This window comes from Pangasianodon hypophthalmus, chromosome 17 (assembly GCF_027358585.1).
Source record: "Pangasianodon hypophthalmus isolate fPanHyp1 chromosome 17, fPanHyp1.pri, whole genome shotgun sequence".
Classification (NCBI taxonomy): domain Eukaryota; kingdom Metazoa; phylum Chordata; class Actinopteri; order Siluriformes; family Pangasiidae; genus Pangasianodon; species Pangasianodon hypophthalmus.
Window position 1 is genome coordinate 1,163,811 of NC_069726.1, and position 19,981 is coordinate 1,183,791.

The 19,981-nt window shown below is 40.8% G+C and overlaps 1 protein-coding gene across 2 annotated transcripts in view; it reads right to left on the bottom strand.

Moving 5' to 3' along the window:
• Nucleotides 1–613: 613 nt before the first annotated feature.
• Nucleotides 614–19,981, bottom strand: part of kdm6bb (lysine (K)-specific demethylase 6B, b) — a 26,992-nt gene continuing 7,624 nt past the window's right edge. For both annotated transcript variants that reach the window (XM_053241455.1, XM_034312596.2), the window contains exons 2-21: nt 15,511–15,587; nt 15,303–15,426; nt 15,150–15,224; nt 14,867–15,047; nt 14,453–14,623; nt 14,082–14,222; nt 13,649–13,975; nt 10,925–13,407; nt 9,843–9,969; nt 9,629–9,734; nt 8,736–8,941; nt 7,889–7,980; nt 7,706–7,774; nt 7,460–7,608; nt 6,605–6,719; nt 6,304–6,491; nt 4,804–4,945; nt 4,140–4,266; nt 3,854–4,024; nt 614–2,703 (exon numbers count right to left, since the gene is read on the bottom strand). In XM_053241455.1, the coding sequence (XP_053097430.1) occupies nt 2,680–2,703; nt 3,854–4,024; nt 4,140–4,266; nt 4,804–4,945; nt 6,304–6,491; nt 6,605–6,719; nt 7,460–7,608; nt 7,706–7,774; nt 7,889–7,980; nt 8,736–8,941; nt 9,629–9,734; nt 9,843–9,969; nt 10,925–13,407; nt 13,649–13,975; nt 14,082–14,222; nt 14,453–14,623; nt 14,867–15,047; nt 15,150–15,224; nt 15,303–15,421 (5,013 nt within the window). In that variant the 5' untranslated portion in view covers nt 15,422–15,426; nt 15,511–15,587 and the 3' untranslated portion in view covers nt 614–2,679. The remainder of the gene's footprint in view (nt 2,704–3,853; nt 4,025–4,139; nt 4,267–4,803; nt 4,946–6,303; nt 6,492–6,604; nt 6,720–7,459; nt 7,609–7,705; nt 7,775–7,888; nt 7,981–8,735; nt 8,942–9,628; nt 9,735–9,842; nt 9,970–10,924; nt 13,408–13,648; nt 13,976–14,081; nt 14,223–14,452; nt 14,624–14,866; nt 15,048–15,149; nt 15,225–15,302; nt 15,427–15,510; nt 15,588–19,981) is intronic.

A 19,981-nucleotide genomic window follows, 5' to 3' on the forward strand; every position in this document is an offset into this window, starting at 1 on the left:
CGCTTTGTGCACACTGTCATGCTGGAACAGGTTTCAGCCTCTTAGTTCCAGTGAAGGGAAACTGTAAAGCTACAGCACACAGAGACGTTCTATACAACTGTGTGCTTCAGACTTTGTGGAAACAGTTTGGGGAAGAACCACATATGGGTGTGATAGTCAGGGTGCACATACTTTTGACTCAATAGTGCATTTCCCCGAGCTCATCATAGAAACATTATGGAGAATGTGGTATTTTCAGGTCTTCAGGACTGAGTGATGACTGTATGAGATACCAGGCGGTTTTCAAGTTCCTCTCTATCTGCATTCCTTCCTTCACCTCCTTCATCGCAAAGGAGCTTCAAACTCTAGAGAGGAGATGTATGGGGGATTGGAACCAGATAAAGAGGATTAATATTTGGTGGGAATCATGCATCAGAAATGACAGGAGCAGCAGTGGGAAAAAAATAGTGTTTAAGGGGATATCCTGAGAGTCATGCGGGACTGATTTCCTGTCCTTGGATCCAGGATATCCGTCTGCAGAGGGCGCCGAGCTGTCACCCTTATTTTAACACACATCACCGAGGAAAAGGAAATCTCTGCAATAAAGCTTTCTGTAATAAACCCCAAAAATAACTTGTTGAATTTATGAAAATGCTTTTATTTCTTTTTTCAATCTTAGGTATTATTAATATTATATCAATTATGACACACAAAAATCACACAGGTGTTTAAGACAGGTCTGGCTCAGGTTTTTTTTTTCTTATTTTTTCTTTCATTCTTTCTTTCTTTCTCTCTTTCTTTCTTTCTTTTTTTACCTTTTACAATAAAATCCTAAATCATAAAGAGTGGGAAAAAAAATCAACACTCAAGAGACGAGTGGAGAGAAAGCAACCAACCACAGTCTCTTCGAAATCTGCAAGAGAAATATCATCATTAAAAAGATCGTAAAGAAGAGCGATTATGATAGTCGTCATCCACAGGTAGCACGACATCTCATATTATTTCATTTCATGGAATGGAAAAAAAAAGGTAAAAACGAATTCTTTAATCTGATACAGTACAAAGACATTCAGGTTGTACAGACTTTGTTCTAAGCACCAAGCTGTGAGATTAATATCGTTAATATTCATATGTAATTCTCTAGATCATATACACGCCGAGGGACAGCCGAGCCAAGGGGGATCAAGCACCATCACGAATTAAACGTCCTCCTTCTCAGCTTCAGCACCACCTCAGAAATCAGCACAATTAACCCCTTCAGACCCACGTCACCATTATGACTCATTCAAACACATAAACTCCACTGATTGGCTGTTAGCAGGCTATTCGTTAACCAATCAGAGAATAGTTCCGAATTGCTATTTAATTTTATAATGTGAATGAATTTAATGTTTTGTTTTGTTTTGTTTTGTTTTTCTTTACAAATGATGTTGTGCCTTCAAAATGGGTCTGAAAGGGTTAATTATTGAAAATTCATTTACAAAATCTGGACTTCCCTCGTTAAGAGGAGCACCACGTACGCTTTAATAAATACACCCGAAGCAGTCGAATAAATAAATCACAATTTCAAAAAAAAAAAAAAGAATGCAAATCAAATTCTTCAAAAAAATGCAGAACAAACAAGACTAAAGAAACAAAAAAACAACAGGAATCATTATTTTTTTTTTTTTTAAACAATAGTAATAATTAAAAAAATCACTAAACACTCACAAGGTTTTCTGGACAAATGCAAATAAGATTTGAACCCGTATTGTTGTTGTTTTTTTTTTTAACATTTGTGAAAATTGTTAATGCTCTGAGAAAAATGCAATATTGTAGTAAAAATCATTAATATTGCATTACTGCTTTCTTCATTTTTTTTGTTTTTTTTTTCCATTTTAAATCTGTCACAAGGCCAAAATGGTGTTAAAGTTTTTTTCTCTCTTTTTGAAAACCTTTAAAAATTAAAAAAATAAAAAAGTAAAAATAATAGCACCCAGATCAGTATGCAAACAGCATTTAGAAAGTTTAGCGTTGTAGTAAATGTATTCATGACAATATCATTGTAGCAACCCCTCGTAATGCCTGTGTGTGTGTGTGTGTGTGTGTGTGTGTGTGTGTGTGTGTGTGTGTGGCTCCTTCCCCTGCTGTTATATCGTGTCGTATAAAAGCACCAGAGACGCCGAATAAATAAACTGAGACATTTGCATAAATGTAAACTACAATAGTACCTGAATGAGTTCACATGTTTCGGCGATTGTGAACGATCACAGCAGTTTGTTTGCTCTTTGTGTGTGTGTGTGTGTGTGTGTGTGTGTGAGAGCTTCATTTAAAAAAAAACACAGTTTGTATTACGCGCCTGGGTCCAGTGTGTGCCGGTGTGTATGTGTGTGGCACGTCTCTGGCCAGTCTGACCTCAGAGCGCTTATAACGCATCGTAACAGCGTCGTAACAGCGTCGTAACAGCGTCGTGACTCCAGTAGCTGGTGAAGGGGGAAGACGAGCGAGTCAATGAAGCACCTGCTGATGTGGTTCTGTAAACAGTGTCGAGTAAACAGCTTGTGGATTGGAGAGTCCGCAGTAGTGGTTTTTGATTTTAAAAAATAATAACAACAATAAAAATAATGATAAAAAATAAACAAGAGAACTGAACGTTGGCACTGCTGCTGGCGAGCGAGCAGGAGATTTGGTCATGGCTGTGTGACATCAAACACCTTGGGTTCATTTTGAACACGGCGCAGGAGCCTGAGAGAGAGAAAGAGAAAAAAAAATCGGCATGCTGCAGGTTTCTGTACTGGAACATCAGGCATTTCATTTTTTTTTTTTTTAAGTTTTACGGTTTAATATTTGTACTGCTTTAAACATGCACCTCAGTGCCCCCTAGTGGTGCAGCATAGTCAAGACACTAAATATTTAAATGAGCACAAATTGAACGAATTTGTTTTTGGATTGTTTTGTTGCTGTACTAATTGTATTAACTCCTCTCTAACAGGATTTTAGCTCATAGCATTCTTAGACCCTGACCAATTTATACTAGCATCAGGAAATGTTTTATAGCTCCAAATGTGTCTCTCAAATGCTGTAAATGTAGTTTACTTTTTGTCTATCTTTTAGTGAAGTTGTGTAAATGTTTTTGTGGCCTAATCGAACTAAAAAAATGAGCACCAGGTTTACAAAGGTTTTGCTGGTTTTCTATGTACTTGCATGCATATGATAATAAACACCAATCAGTTGTAAATAACCAAGTGCATTTCCATTACAACACTATAAAAGGCAAAGCTCACAGAAAACTAAACAGTGAGAAAACACTTCTAAATGTGGCATGTGCTAAAATCTTCCAGTAACGCAGCTCAGCCATTGCGGTGTGTCAGCTACCATAGATACACACAAACTCTTCCTCTTTTATAGGGTGCCATTACTTTTGTCCTAACTGGTGTAAACTTGACAGTGTAATACACATACAAAATCACATTAACTCATCACCAATTATGTGATTTAAAGCAGATCGGTTGAGGTTCACATTAATGACTCTCCTTTTACGGAAATTTCACAAAGTCAGAAGCAAAACGTAGGATACGAACATTTTTACAAACGAACTGGATTTTCATTAACACCACATTTCTTGTGTAAACGCTCCTGTAAACAATTTAGGAATAAATTTGTTTGTATCCAGAGTGATAAATGAGTAATCACGAGCTTTATTAGAGAATATTTATATTTGCATCAAGGGGGATAAAAACTTTTGTCCTGATGTCACTCCTGATAATGAAGGAACATCTGTAAAACATGCAAATCAGTAAAATCATCCTATATTGTAAAAACATGCTACATTTCTTGTCGTGTGTGTTTTGTGTGTGTGTGTTTGTGTGTGTGTGTGTGTGTGTGTGTGTCTGACCAGGCTGAAGTTATCGTAGGTGTTCATCAAGTCCTCCACTCTGTACTGCTCGAGCACGACGACTCCGCTGAGGGTGGAGCACCTCCGACGAGCGCAGTCCTGGCAGTGCACCACATACGTCTTCCTACTGCTGTTCTCGCTGGTGACGAAGAGCAGGTTAAACACCTCCACCTGTACACACACACACACACACACATGGGTCATAGATGCACATTCATCCCACGTCTTCATTAATTAAAATTTTACATTAGTCCTCATCGTATACTTTATATAGCGCGTAACTCACGTCACACTCGTTGCAGTAGTAGGCCGGCTCGTCCTTCACGCGGCTCTGGTAGCAGATCTTCTTCCCTTCTGCTATGAGCTGCTCTCTCAGGATCTGGATGTGTTTCATTGACTGCAGGAGGCAATGTCTACACCAGACACGGACCACAAGTGGTTCAGGATATCTTACTTAGATTAACATGTCCCATATTTCATTCAAAATCTCATATTCTTTCTGAACGTCTCATATTGTGCTCAAAATGACTGATATTTAGCTCAGAATGTCTGATATTTTGTTTATCCTATCTACTCAGAAAATATTATATTTAGTTTGGTATCTCATATTAACTCAAAAAAGCATTTATCTCAGAAAGTCTCATATTTTTGTCAGACTATCTCACATTTATCTATATATACTTATTATCTCATTTTTACTTCAGAATGGTTCATATTGAGCACAGAGTCTCAATTATCTCAGAATGTCTCATATTTTTGTCATAACATCACAGAATATCTCATGTTTCATTAATAATCTCATAGTTTCTTAGTTTTGAACCATATTCAAAATTATTCTCCAGTTTAGTTCAGAATGTCTCATATTTAACCCAAAAAAATAGAATCTCATTTTCAGAAGGCCCACAAGATCCCCTCCTCCTCCATCATTCCCCCCCCCCAGCTGAAGTCACCTGATCATTTTGTAAGTGTTTGGGTCGGTGATCTTGATTGTACGGGCTACGTTCCAGGAGACGTGAATCATGGGAACAATCGATTTGACCTTCTTGACCTCATTCCACTCAAAGCGCTCCAGGGCCAGCTGATACTGATAGGCTGCAAGCACACACACACACAAACACAAACACACACAAACACACAGGTTTTCCTCATGTTTACAAACAGATTACACACAAACAGCTTGTGTAATTTGTGACTTCAAAGATTCACAAGTTTTGACACAACATTGACGGTTAGCGATCAATGCTAAGTGTAATAATGAAATTTTAAAAGTAAATTTTAAAAGTGAAATAAGTGAAATTTTAAAAGTAAATTACCAACACATCTGAGGGAAATGCTGACGTTCCTCATAATTCTGTCTCATTTCCACCCGTGTCTTTACACTAACCATATTGAAGGACATTATTTGCACGTGCTATCTGTATCTTGGCAGTCATATTTCTCTGTTGCCTAGCAACAGTGTTCTTACAACTTAAAACACTTGCATGACTAGTATTTTGTGCGTTCGCCTTACCATGTCCGATACACACCCCTCAAAGTGCATTGTGGGTATTTTGTACCAGCTACGCCACATCATTTGGACAATAACCAATCACAGTGCATTATAAGTTCAGGTATGTATCTAATTTATCTCACAATATTTCATATATCTCAGAATATCTAATGTTTATTTCCTAAATAGTTATGATCTCATATTTAAGTCAGAATATCATGTTCAGCCTAATGTCTCGTATTTAATTTAGTATCTCATATCTAGTTTAGTAGGTCATAATTAACACAGAATGTCTTATATCTACTTTAGTATCTCATATGTAGCACAGGCTGTCGCATATTAGATTAGTACCTCATGAATGTCTTGTAACTAGTTTATTATCTCATATTTAGCATAGAATGCCTTGTATTTATTTTAGTATCTCATATTTAATACAGAATGTCTTGTTTTAGTTTGGTAGCTCATATTTAGCTCAGAATGTCTTGTATTTATTTTAGTATCTCATATTTAGTACAGAATGTCATGTCTTTATTTTAGTATCTCATATTTAGTACAGGATGTCTTGTATTTATTTTAGTATCTCATATTTAGTACAGGATGTCATGTATTTATTTTAGTATCTCATATTTAGCACAGAATGTCATGTATTTATTTTAGTATCTCATATTTAGCACACAATGTCTTGTACTTAGTTTAGTATCTCATATTTAGCTCAGAACCTGTTTTATCTCAGAGTGTCTCATATTCTTATCCACATTTTGCACAATTTTTTTTAAAGTAACATTAGAAAGTCTCATGTTTAGTTCAGAACTTTAGTGTGTGGTGTGTAGGGTGTATTTTTGAACAAACAGTAGATATGCATTTCCATTTTTTTTAGGTTCTAAAGGAGCTGAACAGAATATAAAGATCGAAGGCTATTGGTGGAAATCATTACACTTTTTCCGTATTATTCAGCACTCACAGTTTAGCGGCCCCACGTTCCAGGCGATGTTGTTGCACCAGCCGACGGCCTGAACCCAGTGAACGGTTCCTGCGTTAATCCACACTAAATCTCCGGGACGCTGGATAAAACGGTACACGGGGATGTTGGAGCGATATAGATCATCCAGAACCGGCCACCACGAACCCGTCAGATAGTCCACTCCGTTCCTGATGGACAGGAAACAGACAAACAAGGAGACATGGGGAATGGGGAAGTGCTCATTTAGCTACAAGCTGATTAGATTAAGGAAACCTGTGTAAGGACACGAGACGTGACTCACTTCTCACAGAAGTGGCTGATGGCCTGCCAGTAGTGCTCATGTACAGCAAACCACTCACAGTCTCCAGGGCCGATGTTAATGTTCACCGAGCAGAAGTTGTTGTTCTCCTGGTGTCCTGAGGAGATAAATACAAAACATCAACACAACACTTATCATTTTTAAATGAACAAGTGTGGGTGTGTGTGGTGTACAAACAAGTTTATTATATGTGTATGTATATATGTATGTGTACATTTTTTTTTTGTGTGTAAATGTCATCTTTATTTTTTAAAATCTTTTTGTTTTGCTTTTAAATGTTACTATGTGTATGAGTTATTATGATTATATTTTGGATTTAATTTTCAATAATTTTTTTGAATTATAATTAATGAAATTAATGAAATTAATTTATTAATTTAAATTTTTAATTTTGGTTATGTTTTTAGTTCTTCAGCATTTTTTTATTCTTAATTTTTTATTTTTTTCCACTTGTAGCTTTGTTGTTGAATTATTTATGGTTCTTTGTGTATTTTTCGTCTCCAAGTTCTATTTTTTTCTATGTGATTTTGTGAGTGAATTGTTACTTTCGTATTTGTTTTTTTTTTTTTGTCTTCAACTTATAAAAAAAACATTTTTAATGTTTATTAATTTATTACAATTTCCCCCTTTTGAGCATTTTTGTTTATTAAATGATGTTAATTTATGGGTAAATTCCCCATCATTTTTAAATATTTGTTTGTTTAAAATTTTTTTAGCCGTTTAGTTTATTTACTTATTTATGGTTATTTGTGAATGTTTTTGAAAGTATTTCAGTGTGTGTATGTGCGTGCGTGTGTGTGTGCATGTGTGTGTGTGTGTGTGTGTGTGTGTGTGTACCTGGTGTGCGGCTGCCTGGGACCTTCATGTACAGCTGGACGGTGTTCATGCCGAGGATGGTGTGTCCGACGTGGCTCAGCATGTTCTCCGTGGAGGAGACGCGCATGAACACGGGCAACTTCAACAACTCCTGCAGCTGCGACTTCCACCTGCACACACACACACGCATACACACATACACACACACAAATAATCAACACACACACTCTGGTATAAATCACCTGTGTCTGTGTGTGCATGTTTTACCTCTTTGGGTCAGAAAGATCGATGTTGGTACCAAACTTGATGATTTTGCCGAAGGACTTCTGCTCTGAGCTGAATGAGAGGGAAGCAAACAGCTTACACACCTCATGCAAAGACACACACACTGTGAAGAACATAAGAGGACACTTAGAGATAAACAGATGAGTGAATGATTAATCTTCTCACTTCTGTGTGCAGGAAGGGCTACTGGATGGAGTCTGTGATTCTGACTCTGTTTTACTCTCTCCTTCGTCTTCATCCTCGCTGTCCTTCTCTTCCTGTGGGGTGTTTAAAACACAAAAAAGGTCTGACAAGACAACAAGGGTTTCCAATTCAACTATGGGTTTGACCTGCAATTTAAAAGCTTGTCTGTGAACTTAAACTAAACCTACAGGAAACTACAAAAGTATTGGCACCCTTAATGACAATAAGCAAAAAAATTTGTTTTAATTAAATTTTATTTTCTCTCTTATTTTCGTGGTTGGTTGGATGTTGTGCATCACTGCATGTTTATGTATTTCTTTATTTTTTTTCACAGCCAGGGGTCACCAAAGAGACCCGAGTTTCTTCTCTGACCAGATATTTTACTGAAACTGCTTTTTACACTGCTTTCACACCTATTTGTCCATTTGCTACGAATCAAAAAAAAAAAAAGTTGGCTGTGTTGCATGTAGAGGATGAAAACGTCCTCGTAAACCTCAGGTCAGAAATACACCAATGGAAAAATGTTAAACAAACGTTTGCCATGTACATGTAGATGTGACACAAACAAAAAAACCAGAGAACACAGAAAACACAGTAAATAAATTACTAGATAATTATATAAATAACTTGTTTAAGACATTTTGTGAATCACATCCTGTGTTGACTTTCTCTTTGTTCTTCTGTCCACAAACACATCACATCGAACACAGCTACAGAAAAATGCTACAACCCAAAACACACAGCATGTTTGACTCACTTCCTGCAGTTGAACGTTCAAACGGACTAAACTCTGTAGTGTGTGTGTGTGTGTGTGTGTGAATATATATACCTGTAGGCTCTCTTGGAAGCTGGAGGCCTGGTACTGCGCGTACTTGGAGATGGTGGTGTGAGATCGGCTGCTCTCGCACGGCCACGTCTGAGCTGAGCCGGTCGTGTTCCAGTTCTCATCAGCCGGCTGCTGCACCTGAGTCCTCACTTCCACTGCATGTTCAGCGTTCGCCTCCACCAGAGACTTAGTGGAGAACAAACCCAGGTCTGACGGAGAGTGTGAGAGAGAGAGAGAGAGAGAGAGAGAGAGAGAGACATCTGACCTTAAACATAAATTTGTCTGTATCACAACTCTCTCCAAAAAATAGCAGATGTCTTTGGCTCCCAGTTTAATCATTGTCAATATAACATTGTCTTTTTATTTAATGTTAGCTAGCATGTTATTTAAATTGACTAGTTTTAATTACATAAATAATTAGCCTAAGGTTAGCTAGCATGCTAGCAAACTTGACTTGCTAATAACATCAAATATCTGCTGCTGGAGAAATATTAGCTAAGCTTTTAGCAGGCTAGTTAATGCTAGTGCTGTGTATAGGTATTTTGCTTGCTTAGCTAATGTTGTTAACTATTATAATATGTAAATAAAAACAGTATTTGATACTAAAGGCTAGTGGCAATGTCATGTGATCATGTTATTTATGGTTTAAGGAAGCAAATACCCTTCTTTAATTTTAAAGCATCAGGCTTAAGGAGATGCCACTGTGTTACAAATTAAATGTAGATTTAGTGCACCATGCTAAACCGGCAGATATATATGTTCCCTACCTGTTAGCCACATTACAAAAAAGCTCCAGTGCAAATGTCCAAATGTCATACAACAATGTTGTGACTGATCACGTGCATTGGATGAAGATGTGTCTTGCTGTCTGTGTGTGTGTGTGTGTGTGTCCTCACTGAGTCGGAGTGATCCTGCCAGGCCTCGGATAACAGTAACCGGGTTTTTGGGATCTGTGCAGAACTGGAGCAGCACCGGAGAAAATGCATCTCTCTTACTTTCGAGCTAGAAACACACACAGAATCAATCAGGGAGCTTGTACATCCTATAATAAACACATAAAAGATTCTAACATGTGAAAAAATAAAACAATAAAACAAATCTCTAGCTTACATAGATGCTGGGCGTGGGCGGGTTGAGCTTCTCTCGGGGAATCTGAGACTCGACATTCAGCACAGGCTTCACAGACAAAGAAGGAAGCAGATAGGACTCACGGAAACGACCCTGCACCTTCGCATCTCTAACAGACAGGTATACAGAAACACAGATAGACAAAGAAGTAAAACAGAATTATTGTTCTGTTGTTCTTTCTTGCCTTCTTCCTTCTGAACTCTGCCCAAGTTGTATTAGCGCTGTTATTACATGTGCTGTGCATGTTATGTTACTCTTAGAAAAATGTTACTTGCTACAGCGAATAAAGCCTTCTTAACTTGAACAGAGAAAGAGGGAATAAAAAAAGGAGAGAGAAAGAAAGATATGGAGAGCAAAAGGGGAGAACCTATCCATTAACTCCATATGCTGATCCAGCAAAAGATGTGTTTCTGCTCAGATAAAGATGCTAGTCAGGCTAAATGGTGCTTTTACAGCTAAAGATACTAATCAGTTAAAACGTGTGATATTCCAGATAAACATGCTATTACACCTACAGATGCTATTCCAAATTAAAATGTTAGCCCAGTGATGTTCTGCTTAGGTAAAGATGCTATTCCAGCTCAAGGTCCTGTTTAGCTAACAATGTTATTACACCCACAGAAGCTATTTCAGATAGAGATGCTAATCCATCTTATGTATGAAGCTATTCTAGATAATGTCTTAATTAAAGTGACATGTAGCTAGAAGCTCAAGGTGCTACTCTAGCAAAAGTAGCTAGAACTGCTCCCTTATAAAGATGCTAGTTAGCTAAAGCTGATATACTAACAGTGATATTATTATTATTATTATTATTATTATTATTATTATTATTATTTTTATTATGTAAGAATGTTATCCCAGCTAATGGTTTAAAGGTAAATATTCTATCTTCTCCTAAAATGGTATTCCAGCTAATTTTGGTATTACTATTCATCTAAAGATACATGTAAAGATGCATCTTTAAGCTGGTATAACATCTTTATGTGGAAAAGCATAAGATGCTTTTCCACATAAAGAAGTTATACCAGCTGAAGAAGCTAGCCCAAACAAGTACGAATACTCACTTGCAGGCTCTAATGATCTCTGCTGCACTGTTGTTGATGCTAATCTCTTTCAGCGGGATCCTCTTCTGCTCAAACTCGGAGGCAATGAAGGTCTGCCTCCCACTGATCTTGAGCTTCACCAGCTGAATCTTTAGCTCTTTCAGCGGCACAGAGGACAGAACCCGAACAGCTGGAGCTGTACTGGAGCCATTTCCGCTGGACAAGATTGTTTTTGTCATTTCTGCATCTTCCTCCTTGTTTTCCTCTTTAGCTTTGGCTCTCTCCTTATCCCCTTTTCTTTGCTCCTTTGCTGTCTCTGTTGGCTTCCTCTCTACTACCTCTTGTTTGTTGCAGACCTTGGCAAGCTGTTTGGCAGGTTCACTACCAGACGAGCAATGCTGTTTCTCACTTTTGGCATTCCTTTTCTGCTTTTTATGCTGTCTTCCCTCTCTGATACTTGGCTCTGTTATATCACTGCTGCCGGTCTTTGTTGTCTGATTCTTCTGCTGCTCTCTCTTTCTGTCCCTGCCTTGCCCTTGCTTCTTCTTCTCCAGTTTGCTTTTAGATTTTTCCTTTCCACTGTTCACTTCTGATGAAAGGAGGGTACTGGGGCTCTGGTTCAGCAGCACTTCACAGCTGTGTGCCAGTTTAGCCTGCAAGGTAGCAGGCGACAAGGCAGAGGGCAACACCTTGACCTCATTCTCCTTCACCAAAGAGGTACAGATTGGTTTTTTTAATGATTCTACAGCTTCGATAATGTCATCACCTTCCTTCTGAACAACTCTGTCCTCTTTTTTCTCTTCATTTGCCTGCATGTTGTTGTCAGGCTTTGAAAGGTCTGAGGTAGATATGGAAGGGGAAAGGCTGGTCAAGGGCATGGCCACTGGAGACACAGCTCTTGGGGATGTGGAGGTTGGGCTGTGCTGCTCTGGATGGTGTATCTCTGGTCCCAGTGAGAGTGAGGAAGAGTATTTGACCCTAGCCGTTGTGTTGGGAGGTGGCCGACCAAAGGGGCCACCTCTGTAGGTGTACTTATGGCTGTCTGTGGCCATGATATCATCAGTGTCATGCAGATGTGGTCCCTGAGAGGTTGTTGTGCTACTGTCCTGCTGCTCTGCTAAGGGTTCTTTGTCTTCTTCTTCCTCCATAACTTTTAAAGACTCAGCAATGCCATACAGTTTTGCCAAGTCACTGTGGCGGTAGTCCAGATCCATGGGATGACCTGGCTCTTTCCAGATTTCCTCTGGGTCTTGGATTGGAGAAGAATGAGTGGGGCTTGGCTGGAGGACTGGTCTCCTGATTACTCCTGCTATGTTAGCCCCTGCTTCATCCTCCTCTTCCTCACTGAGATCTGAAACAGGGGAGCCCTGCCAGCTCAGTACCGGGGGGCTAGCTGAGGGATCCAGTCGCAGATGGTCCTCCATAGAATTGCTGTGGGCAGGAAGTAGATCTGGAGCATGTTGGTTCTTCTCCTCAGGCTTAGGAATTTTTTCCTCTAAACCACTGGAGTGATCCAACAGTGGCAACTCCTGCTCACTGCTAGCAGGGGGTTCAGAGGTAATGTCCTCCTGGTCAAGCTGCTTGTCTTGAGTCCCAAAACTGCTGGTGTTTGGACTTGTAGGCTCAGAGGATGGCAGGCTGTTGTTACTTTCTGAGGTTATGTTATTAGCAATGTCCTTTGATTGACATTGAAGCGGATGGTTCTGATTTGCTAAAGGGGGAGTGGAGGGCAAAATGAACCCTGAGGTGTGTGAAGAGTCAGAGTCACAGCTGGACTCCTCCTCTTCTTCATGTTTTGTGTATTTGGGAATACACAGTGATGTGTCTGTAAAAGCTGCCGGGGGCGGAGACTCAAAGATGGCTGAGTCTGGACTTTTACTCGGTGACTCACAAGGAGTCTGGGGAGACATCTCTCTTCTTAAATGGTCCTTTTCTCCTTTCTTGATGCCATTTCTCTCTGCTTTCCTTGCTCTTTTCCTCTCATCTTTTGTATTTCTATCAGACTGTCCCCCTTTTCTATGGCTTCCTTTCCTTTCCCGGTGGCCCCTTTTCTCTTGCCTCTCCTTTTTCTTTTTCTTTGCCTCTAGTTTTCTTAGTAGCCTTGCCTTTCGTTCATCTGCCCCCTCCTCCCCTTTCCTCTCTTGTTTTCTCTCTCGCTCTCGGTGTCTCTTCTTGGTTTCTACATGCTTTAACATGTCTGTGTCCAGCCGACGAATTGGGCTCTCCTGGCCACCATGGTTAGAGTGGCTGGGCTTAGTGTAAGTCGATGGAGCTCGGTGTTTAGAAACCCTGATTTTCTTCCCCTCTAGCCTCTGAGAGCTGGACCCAGGTTCAGGGCTTGGGGACAGGCTTGCTCTCCCACAGGTGGTGCCATATCGAACACTTCTGCCTTCAGGGCTGCAATGGAGCTGGGTGTGTTTTGGGGTGCTGTGATGCCGCCCTCCCTCTTTCAGCCCTTGCAGTTGCTGCCACTCTTCAGGCCCTAGACCAGAGCGCCTGGTTTCCTGTGCAGAAACAGAAGCACACCACATTTTAGGATAAGGAAACATAGCACTCAAAGCTCACTAGATAAGTGCTGATCTTAAAACACCCTAATCCCTTAGTTACTCACTAAGGGCTTGACGGATTTGAAAGTCCATCCTGGAGCAAATATGATTGCTCATACTTCTTTCCTATGCTTGGACAAAAATCCAAAGATAGGCCTTAAGGTGGTTTAAATGGCTCATGAGGCATGACAGCACTCACACTGCTCTGCTTGTCCTTCCAGGCTGGCGTGGGTGAACCACGGCTGGCATGAGGTACTGGGTGCCAGTGTGGGCCCGCTGGAGGCTGGTGCTGGGGGCTATAAGGCACTCTGGTGAGGTTTGCTGGTGAGGGCGGTACAGAACGTTCCCAGTCCCCTTTGGTTCCATGGGATCCCAGGTGATCATGGGTTTGGTGGCCATAAGAGTGGAGGTGGCCGAGTTTCAGGGACTTTGAGCTGTGGAAATCTTGGCCAGGGCCACCAAGGGTAGATGAGAACGCTGGATGGATCCTGTGGAGGTGATCTCTGCTGTTGGACTGACTAGACTCCTGTTGAGACAGGAACAGAGTGGAAATATTTTGATTTTCTTTTAAGACTATAACAGGCTTAGTTCAAAGGAAACCAAAACAAGGGAGGAAACGTTTGATGACTGACTTGAAAGCCTGAAGCAGACTGTCTCTTATTTGACTGACTCCATTGGGCATCACTGCGGTATGGAGGACTACAGGTGCGAGGGAAATGAGACAAGGGAGGGCGATTCATAGGCATAGGGTGCTTAATTTTGGAGTGAAGAGCCTGCAGAGGAATAAATAAGAACAAACTATTTAGGAATACACTCAATCTTACCCAAGCTGTTCTTAAACTGAACAGCAGATGGTGCTAAAATACTTTTCTTCAATAGTTGCGAGTCATGGTAACTTGGGCAACCACGTGGATGAGGGGTGAAGATACACCAAACATTCATTAATGACTGAAGACCTTCAAAGACATATGTAAAGGTTAGGTTAAAGAAAAAGGTCACTGACCTGGTGTGAGCTGACGCTTTTACTTCTCTTGCTGGGACAGTCATCTCTTGATGGTGAGGGGTTTCTGGGGGCCGGACGTTTAATTGAGGGACTTTGAAATGATCTGGATGAGGCCACTGGACTCCATCTGTCTGCCGTTGGGGTCCGGTGCTGCTGGTGAGGGCCTCCATACTATGGAATGAAATATGTAATAACATTGAAGGGTATTCTGCAATACTGGGCAATTCCAGAAACCAGTAGCAGCCAGGGCATATTCCTGCCCTGTGTTCCTGGGATAGGCTCCGGATCCTGACCAGGATAATGCAATTATTACTAAAAATGAATGAATTAGACCTTCCTAATTTTTTTTAGCCCTAGATCTTTTTGTGGTTGCATACAGGCTCACACATTTCTCTCTCTTTCACTCTTGCTCACCCTTGGAGGCTGATTATTGGGAACACGTCCTCCACATCCTGAGCTGTATCCATTCATAGTGGGCCGGTCAGGGTTCTGGTGCTGATTCGAACCCCAAGACCATGATGTGACTCGATCTCTACTGTTTGGCCCTCTCTCTCTGGGGTGATCATGAACTCTGTGCCTGTTGAACTCCGGAGGTCTGGTGGCAAGCAGAAAATTGGAAACAACACAGCAAATAAAATGTTCAGATGGCTGAACCTCATGAAAGTTGCTGAATGGTATTGACTAGACTCGGACTGACCTATTGTTATAAGCTTTGTGATAGTTTCTTCCTGACGCATGGCTCAGGGTTGACTGGTACCCTCCACCACTGCCCCTTTGGATGGATGGAGTACATGAGTACATGAGTACAGTGGTGTATGAATGACAGTATTTTGGTAACTTGATAGCATACCTGGATGGAGGGGGCAAGTGGCGGCTGGAGCCGGGAGCCCATGAAGCCCTGCTGGAACCGCCAGAGGGGAAGGAGTCCCATGAGTACCGGCCAGAATACTGGTGCTCTGTGTGATACATCCAGCCTGAGGCAACAAACAGAGGTTGTTGTTGCAGACTACACATTCAGAACAGGGAACTGAGAATCCAATCTGTGAATAAAAACTCACCACACTAGTGTGTGTGGGAATCCCTCCAGTGCAGAAGTGTGACACCACAACAACAGCACCTGACTTCACTTCCAGTCCTGAAACGGAGCAAGAGGAAAATCGTTAACAGTGAGCCATTGTTTGGAAGTGGAACTGGAACCAAAATAGAGCAAGCACACACACACACACACATCATTTGGCATGAGTTGCACTGCCCAGTCGTGGGTGTGTGTAGTCAAGTTTGTTATACCCACACAGCTGTGTTTATTCTGGAAAACCTCTCTGACTCAACCTCTCTCTTTTTCACTCCCCCCATTTCTTTACCAAATGCCCCACACAAAACCACACCACCAAACCCCATCATGAGTCGAACCATGACAAGAAACAGATACACACACACACACACACAGAGAAGTTCTTCTGAAGGGTGTGTGCAACAGGATGATAAGCACATGAATATCATTGCTGTGTCAGAAACATTATCAGAGTGTGGAGGAGAGACAGAGCAGCAGGAGAAGAATGAGAGGAATGAGGCCACGGTATGCGTTTGTTTGTGTGTGTTTGTGTGTGTTTGTGTATGTGTGTGTTTGTGAATGTGTGCTCCTCGTTTCCTATTTAATGCTGTGAAGAGTTCTGCTTGTACATTAAGTGGCAAACTCACACATTCCCCCCCATAACACCTACAACCAACCAATAAGATTCCGTCTTGCACGTTCACAGACACACACACACACACACACACACACACACACACTAAACCTTCTCCCAAATTAAGCACTAACACATTCTGGCTTTTTGATTATATAACCTTAAAAAGTTCCTTGAGAATTATGTAGATAATTTAGGATTCTCAGCTTCCTAAAGGAAGTGTACTTTGAAAGGGGATCCTCTGTTGCAGTGTTATCCATAAAACCTTTAAGGGTTCCACAAGAGGAACAAACTGAAACATTCTTTAAGGTGCTAGGTGGACACTTTGATTTCAAGAGTATAGTAAGAAGAAAGTATGAGCATCATATGACATGGTGTCCTTTGCATAGTTTATGAAATACAGATATGCAAAAGGAACACACGTTAAGCCAAGAAACGGTTGAATAATCACCCGTAGATCAAACTGGATCTATTTTATGAACAAGTTGCGGACACGTCTTCTCTCTTCATGACTCTAACACCCTGCTATTCCGCTAATAATACCCCAAATGTAGTCGATCAGCTGAGCCATATTTGTGTCTAAAGTTTGCTTCTTTAGCTTCTTTAGACCTATGAGAATAATGTACTTAACAAGTAATGGAAACACACAGCCCCCAGTTTAGCATGAAGCACTAATTGTGCAGTTGTTTAGCATCTCAAACAGACCTGCTGATGTGGTTTCTGACTCTGTATGGCACAATCTTGTCTATAAACATGAACAAAAGGTCATCGCAGAGTTACAAACAGTCAAATCACTTTCCTCAGAAACAAAAGCATCAGACTCAGGTAGGGGGGCGTGGCCTAAAGCTTGAAAGCATATTTTAAATGGGGTGAAACGAAACCCTGCATTTGTATGTGAAAGACTGTGTGTGTGTGTGTGTGTGTGTGGGGGCAGGTGCATAATATAGCTGGCATGGGAACAACGTGAGACGGAAGTGGTGTTAACTTCCTGTGGAAAAGTAACTATTTCTGCTGCAGAGATGATCATACATGCACACAAACCTACACTGATATAAACGCTCTGAGGCTCTGGTTATTGGCTTATACCAGCTTATGATCTGAAGGTAGTAATCATTCTCACACAGATAAAAGAAGCAGAGCTCCTACACTTCCTAAGTTCAAATTCAGCCCCAGGTGATAAAAATAGCCAGGGACGTATCAGGGCATCCCCGGTAATGAGCATAAATGCTCTTAACATTCATCAATACAAATTTAGTTTGAGGTATCTGTATCCATGTCTGTCTCACTCTGCACTTTGTGAGACAGCGAGACGACTGCAGGCGCTCAGACTGAACCGAGACAAAGAGAACAATCTGCAGCTGAGCTCAATCTCCTGAAACCGATAGCACATGAGAAGAGGGAGGGGCGGAGCAAAGAGAAAACTACACAGGGAATCCAAGAGCCAGAAGGAAAGAAAGAAATGACGAGAGGGGGATGGAGAAGGATTAGGAGTAAGAGAGCAGTGGTCAAGGGCAAGGGGATCAAGTTACGAAGGATTTGGACTGACTCGGGAGTTCATCACCAGAGCACAACATGCAGGCAACAAAACACAATATCACACACGCACATGCGGGGATTCCTGTTCCACTGCTTCGAGTACAAACAATCAAATGTGGTCAAAAAGAGCAATAGGAATACATCCTAGAAACATCGCAGCATTCACACACAAACAGGTACCGCACCAAAGTTTCTGTTTCAACTTTAATCTCAGACTTGAATTACTGTGTATCCAGGAACCACCCCATAAACTGCTAATGTTTATTCACTGTGTGTAGGATGGTTTGTTATGTGTTTGAGGGTGTGACACAAAATCCGCAAGCAAAGCACTTTGTCTTTAGTCAAATTGATGAATGAAATCAGCATGTGCTGGGTTTACATTTACAGAAGTAGAAAGGCATGATAAACCAAACAAGCCAATATATAAACTGAGGAAAACCTCCCAGTACAAACCAGCTTTAGGGGTGAGTATTGGACGGGGGCTAAGTTTACATGCCAATCAGGGTTTGAAATTAACACCCGCCAAATGCGGGTAAAAATCAGCTGTGGCAGGTAAAGTTGTCAAATCACTAGCCAATCTGGCAGGTTACTTTTTTATAAATAATGTTCACTTGTTAATTCTCACTTGGTAAAGCTCATGTAAGCCAAATCTGCACAGTTTTAGCGCAAATACTAAACTCGTGAGCCATAATGGTATACTAAATACAGCATTATTGCGCAGATTGTGTGCATATCTGGATTACTTGAACACGCCCGTCACTATGCAACAAATAACGGTGCGTAGACTCGATACAACTCTCGATACAACTCTGGACTCGAACATACTGTAATAATGTGGCGAAACTTAGCTGGGGTTACTAACCCCACCGTAAAAAGGAAAGTCGCCCCAAACAACGAAGGAGCCCAAGAAAAGAAAAGCAGAAGTTTTAATACCAAGTGGCAAACTGGGCGCGAATGGCTCATCTATGACTCCACAAATCAGATAATGTACTGTGAGGACTGCCTGACATATGCGTTGGAAAAGCACAAAACAAATAATTTTTTTTTTTTGGCTAGTAGAAGTTCTGAATGGCCGGTAACTTAAAAATTTAGTAGCCAAATTGGCTGGTGAGTGAAAAAGTTAATTTCAAATCCTGATGCCAATCAATCCACTGATTTCAGAGCCCATGACTCCGGATGTGGGTCGACACTCTGCGCCTACATCGGTTCTCTGAAAGGAGTCAAGGACGGAACACACAGGCAACAAAACACAACTTTACCCACGTGTACTAGCAGCCTTTTGAGATGTATTAGCCAACTTTGAAATGTATATCGTAAATATCAGCGAACCTAGTAAATTTGGTAGAATGTAACATTTTATCAATGGCTGAAATAATGGCACTGCAAAAGGACCGAGGACCAAGAACACTCAACTCAGACAACTGTCATTTTTTTGGGGGGGGGGGGGGGGGGGGGGGGGGCAGCTAGGATTCTAGCTAGCTAGAAACTTTTTTCTACATTGAGTACATTCGGAAATCCTGGAACGTACCATATATATGCCAAGTAAACGGTATATCAGACCTCAAGTCAATCCTCACAAGTTGTCACTCGACTCCGACAATCAAGCCAGCTAGAATTTTCAATGCTTTCGCAGAAAAAGCTATCAGAAAAACCTTGAAGCTCCTCCCTTGTTGCTACTGTTGTTAATTTTCTTACTTTCATGGTTAGTATTATGTGATGGGAAACAGATACAGCAACTCAACAAGGATATGGATAATTCTGGTTTCGGATCGGTGTCAGGTGGACAGCCGTGTTGCTCAGAAGCTCCTATCCATGAATTTCTAAAGGCTGAATTATACTTCTGCATGAAGTCTGGAGGTCGTGCACAGTTGCTCGAGTGTATTCTCACTGAAAGCATTTCTGAACTGATGTAACTCATCTGTATTCAGCAGTATGAGCGGCTTTCGTATTGAAGCACTTCAGTGTAAGTAGTGTTTAAATCTACAATTCTATCAATCACAGACAGACTGATGCTTTAGATTTTATTATTATTGACCTGCTGTGGTTTGCATCACCTACACTGTGATTTTATTGGGAGTCTGTTGGAAAGAAGAGAAAGTAAAGTTTGTGATCCTGCAGGATTAAACTGGACATTATAATGAACTACAGCCTTTATATAACTTCACATTTTATATAATATATTTATATTAACACAATACCACGATTGTAGTTTTCCGTTAATAAGTCTATTGTACAGTAATGTAAACTTGCTTATGTTCATTTGTACTCGCTGTTCAGTGCGAGAGTTTTATCATAGAGGAGAAATTTT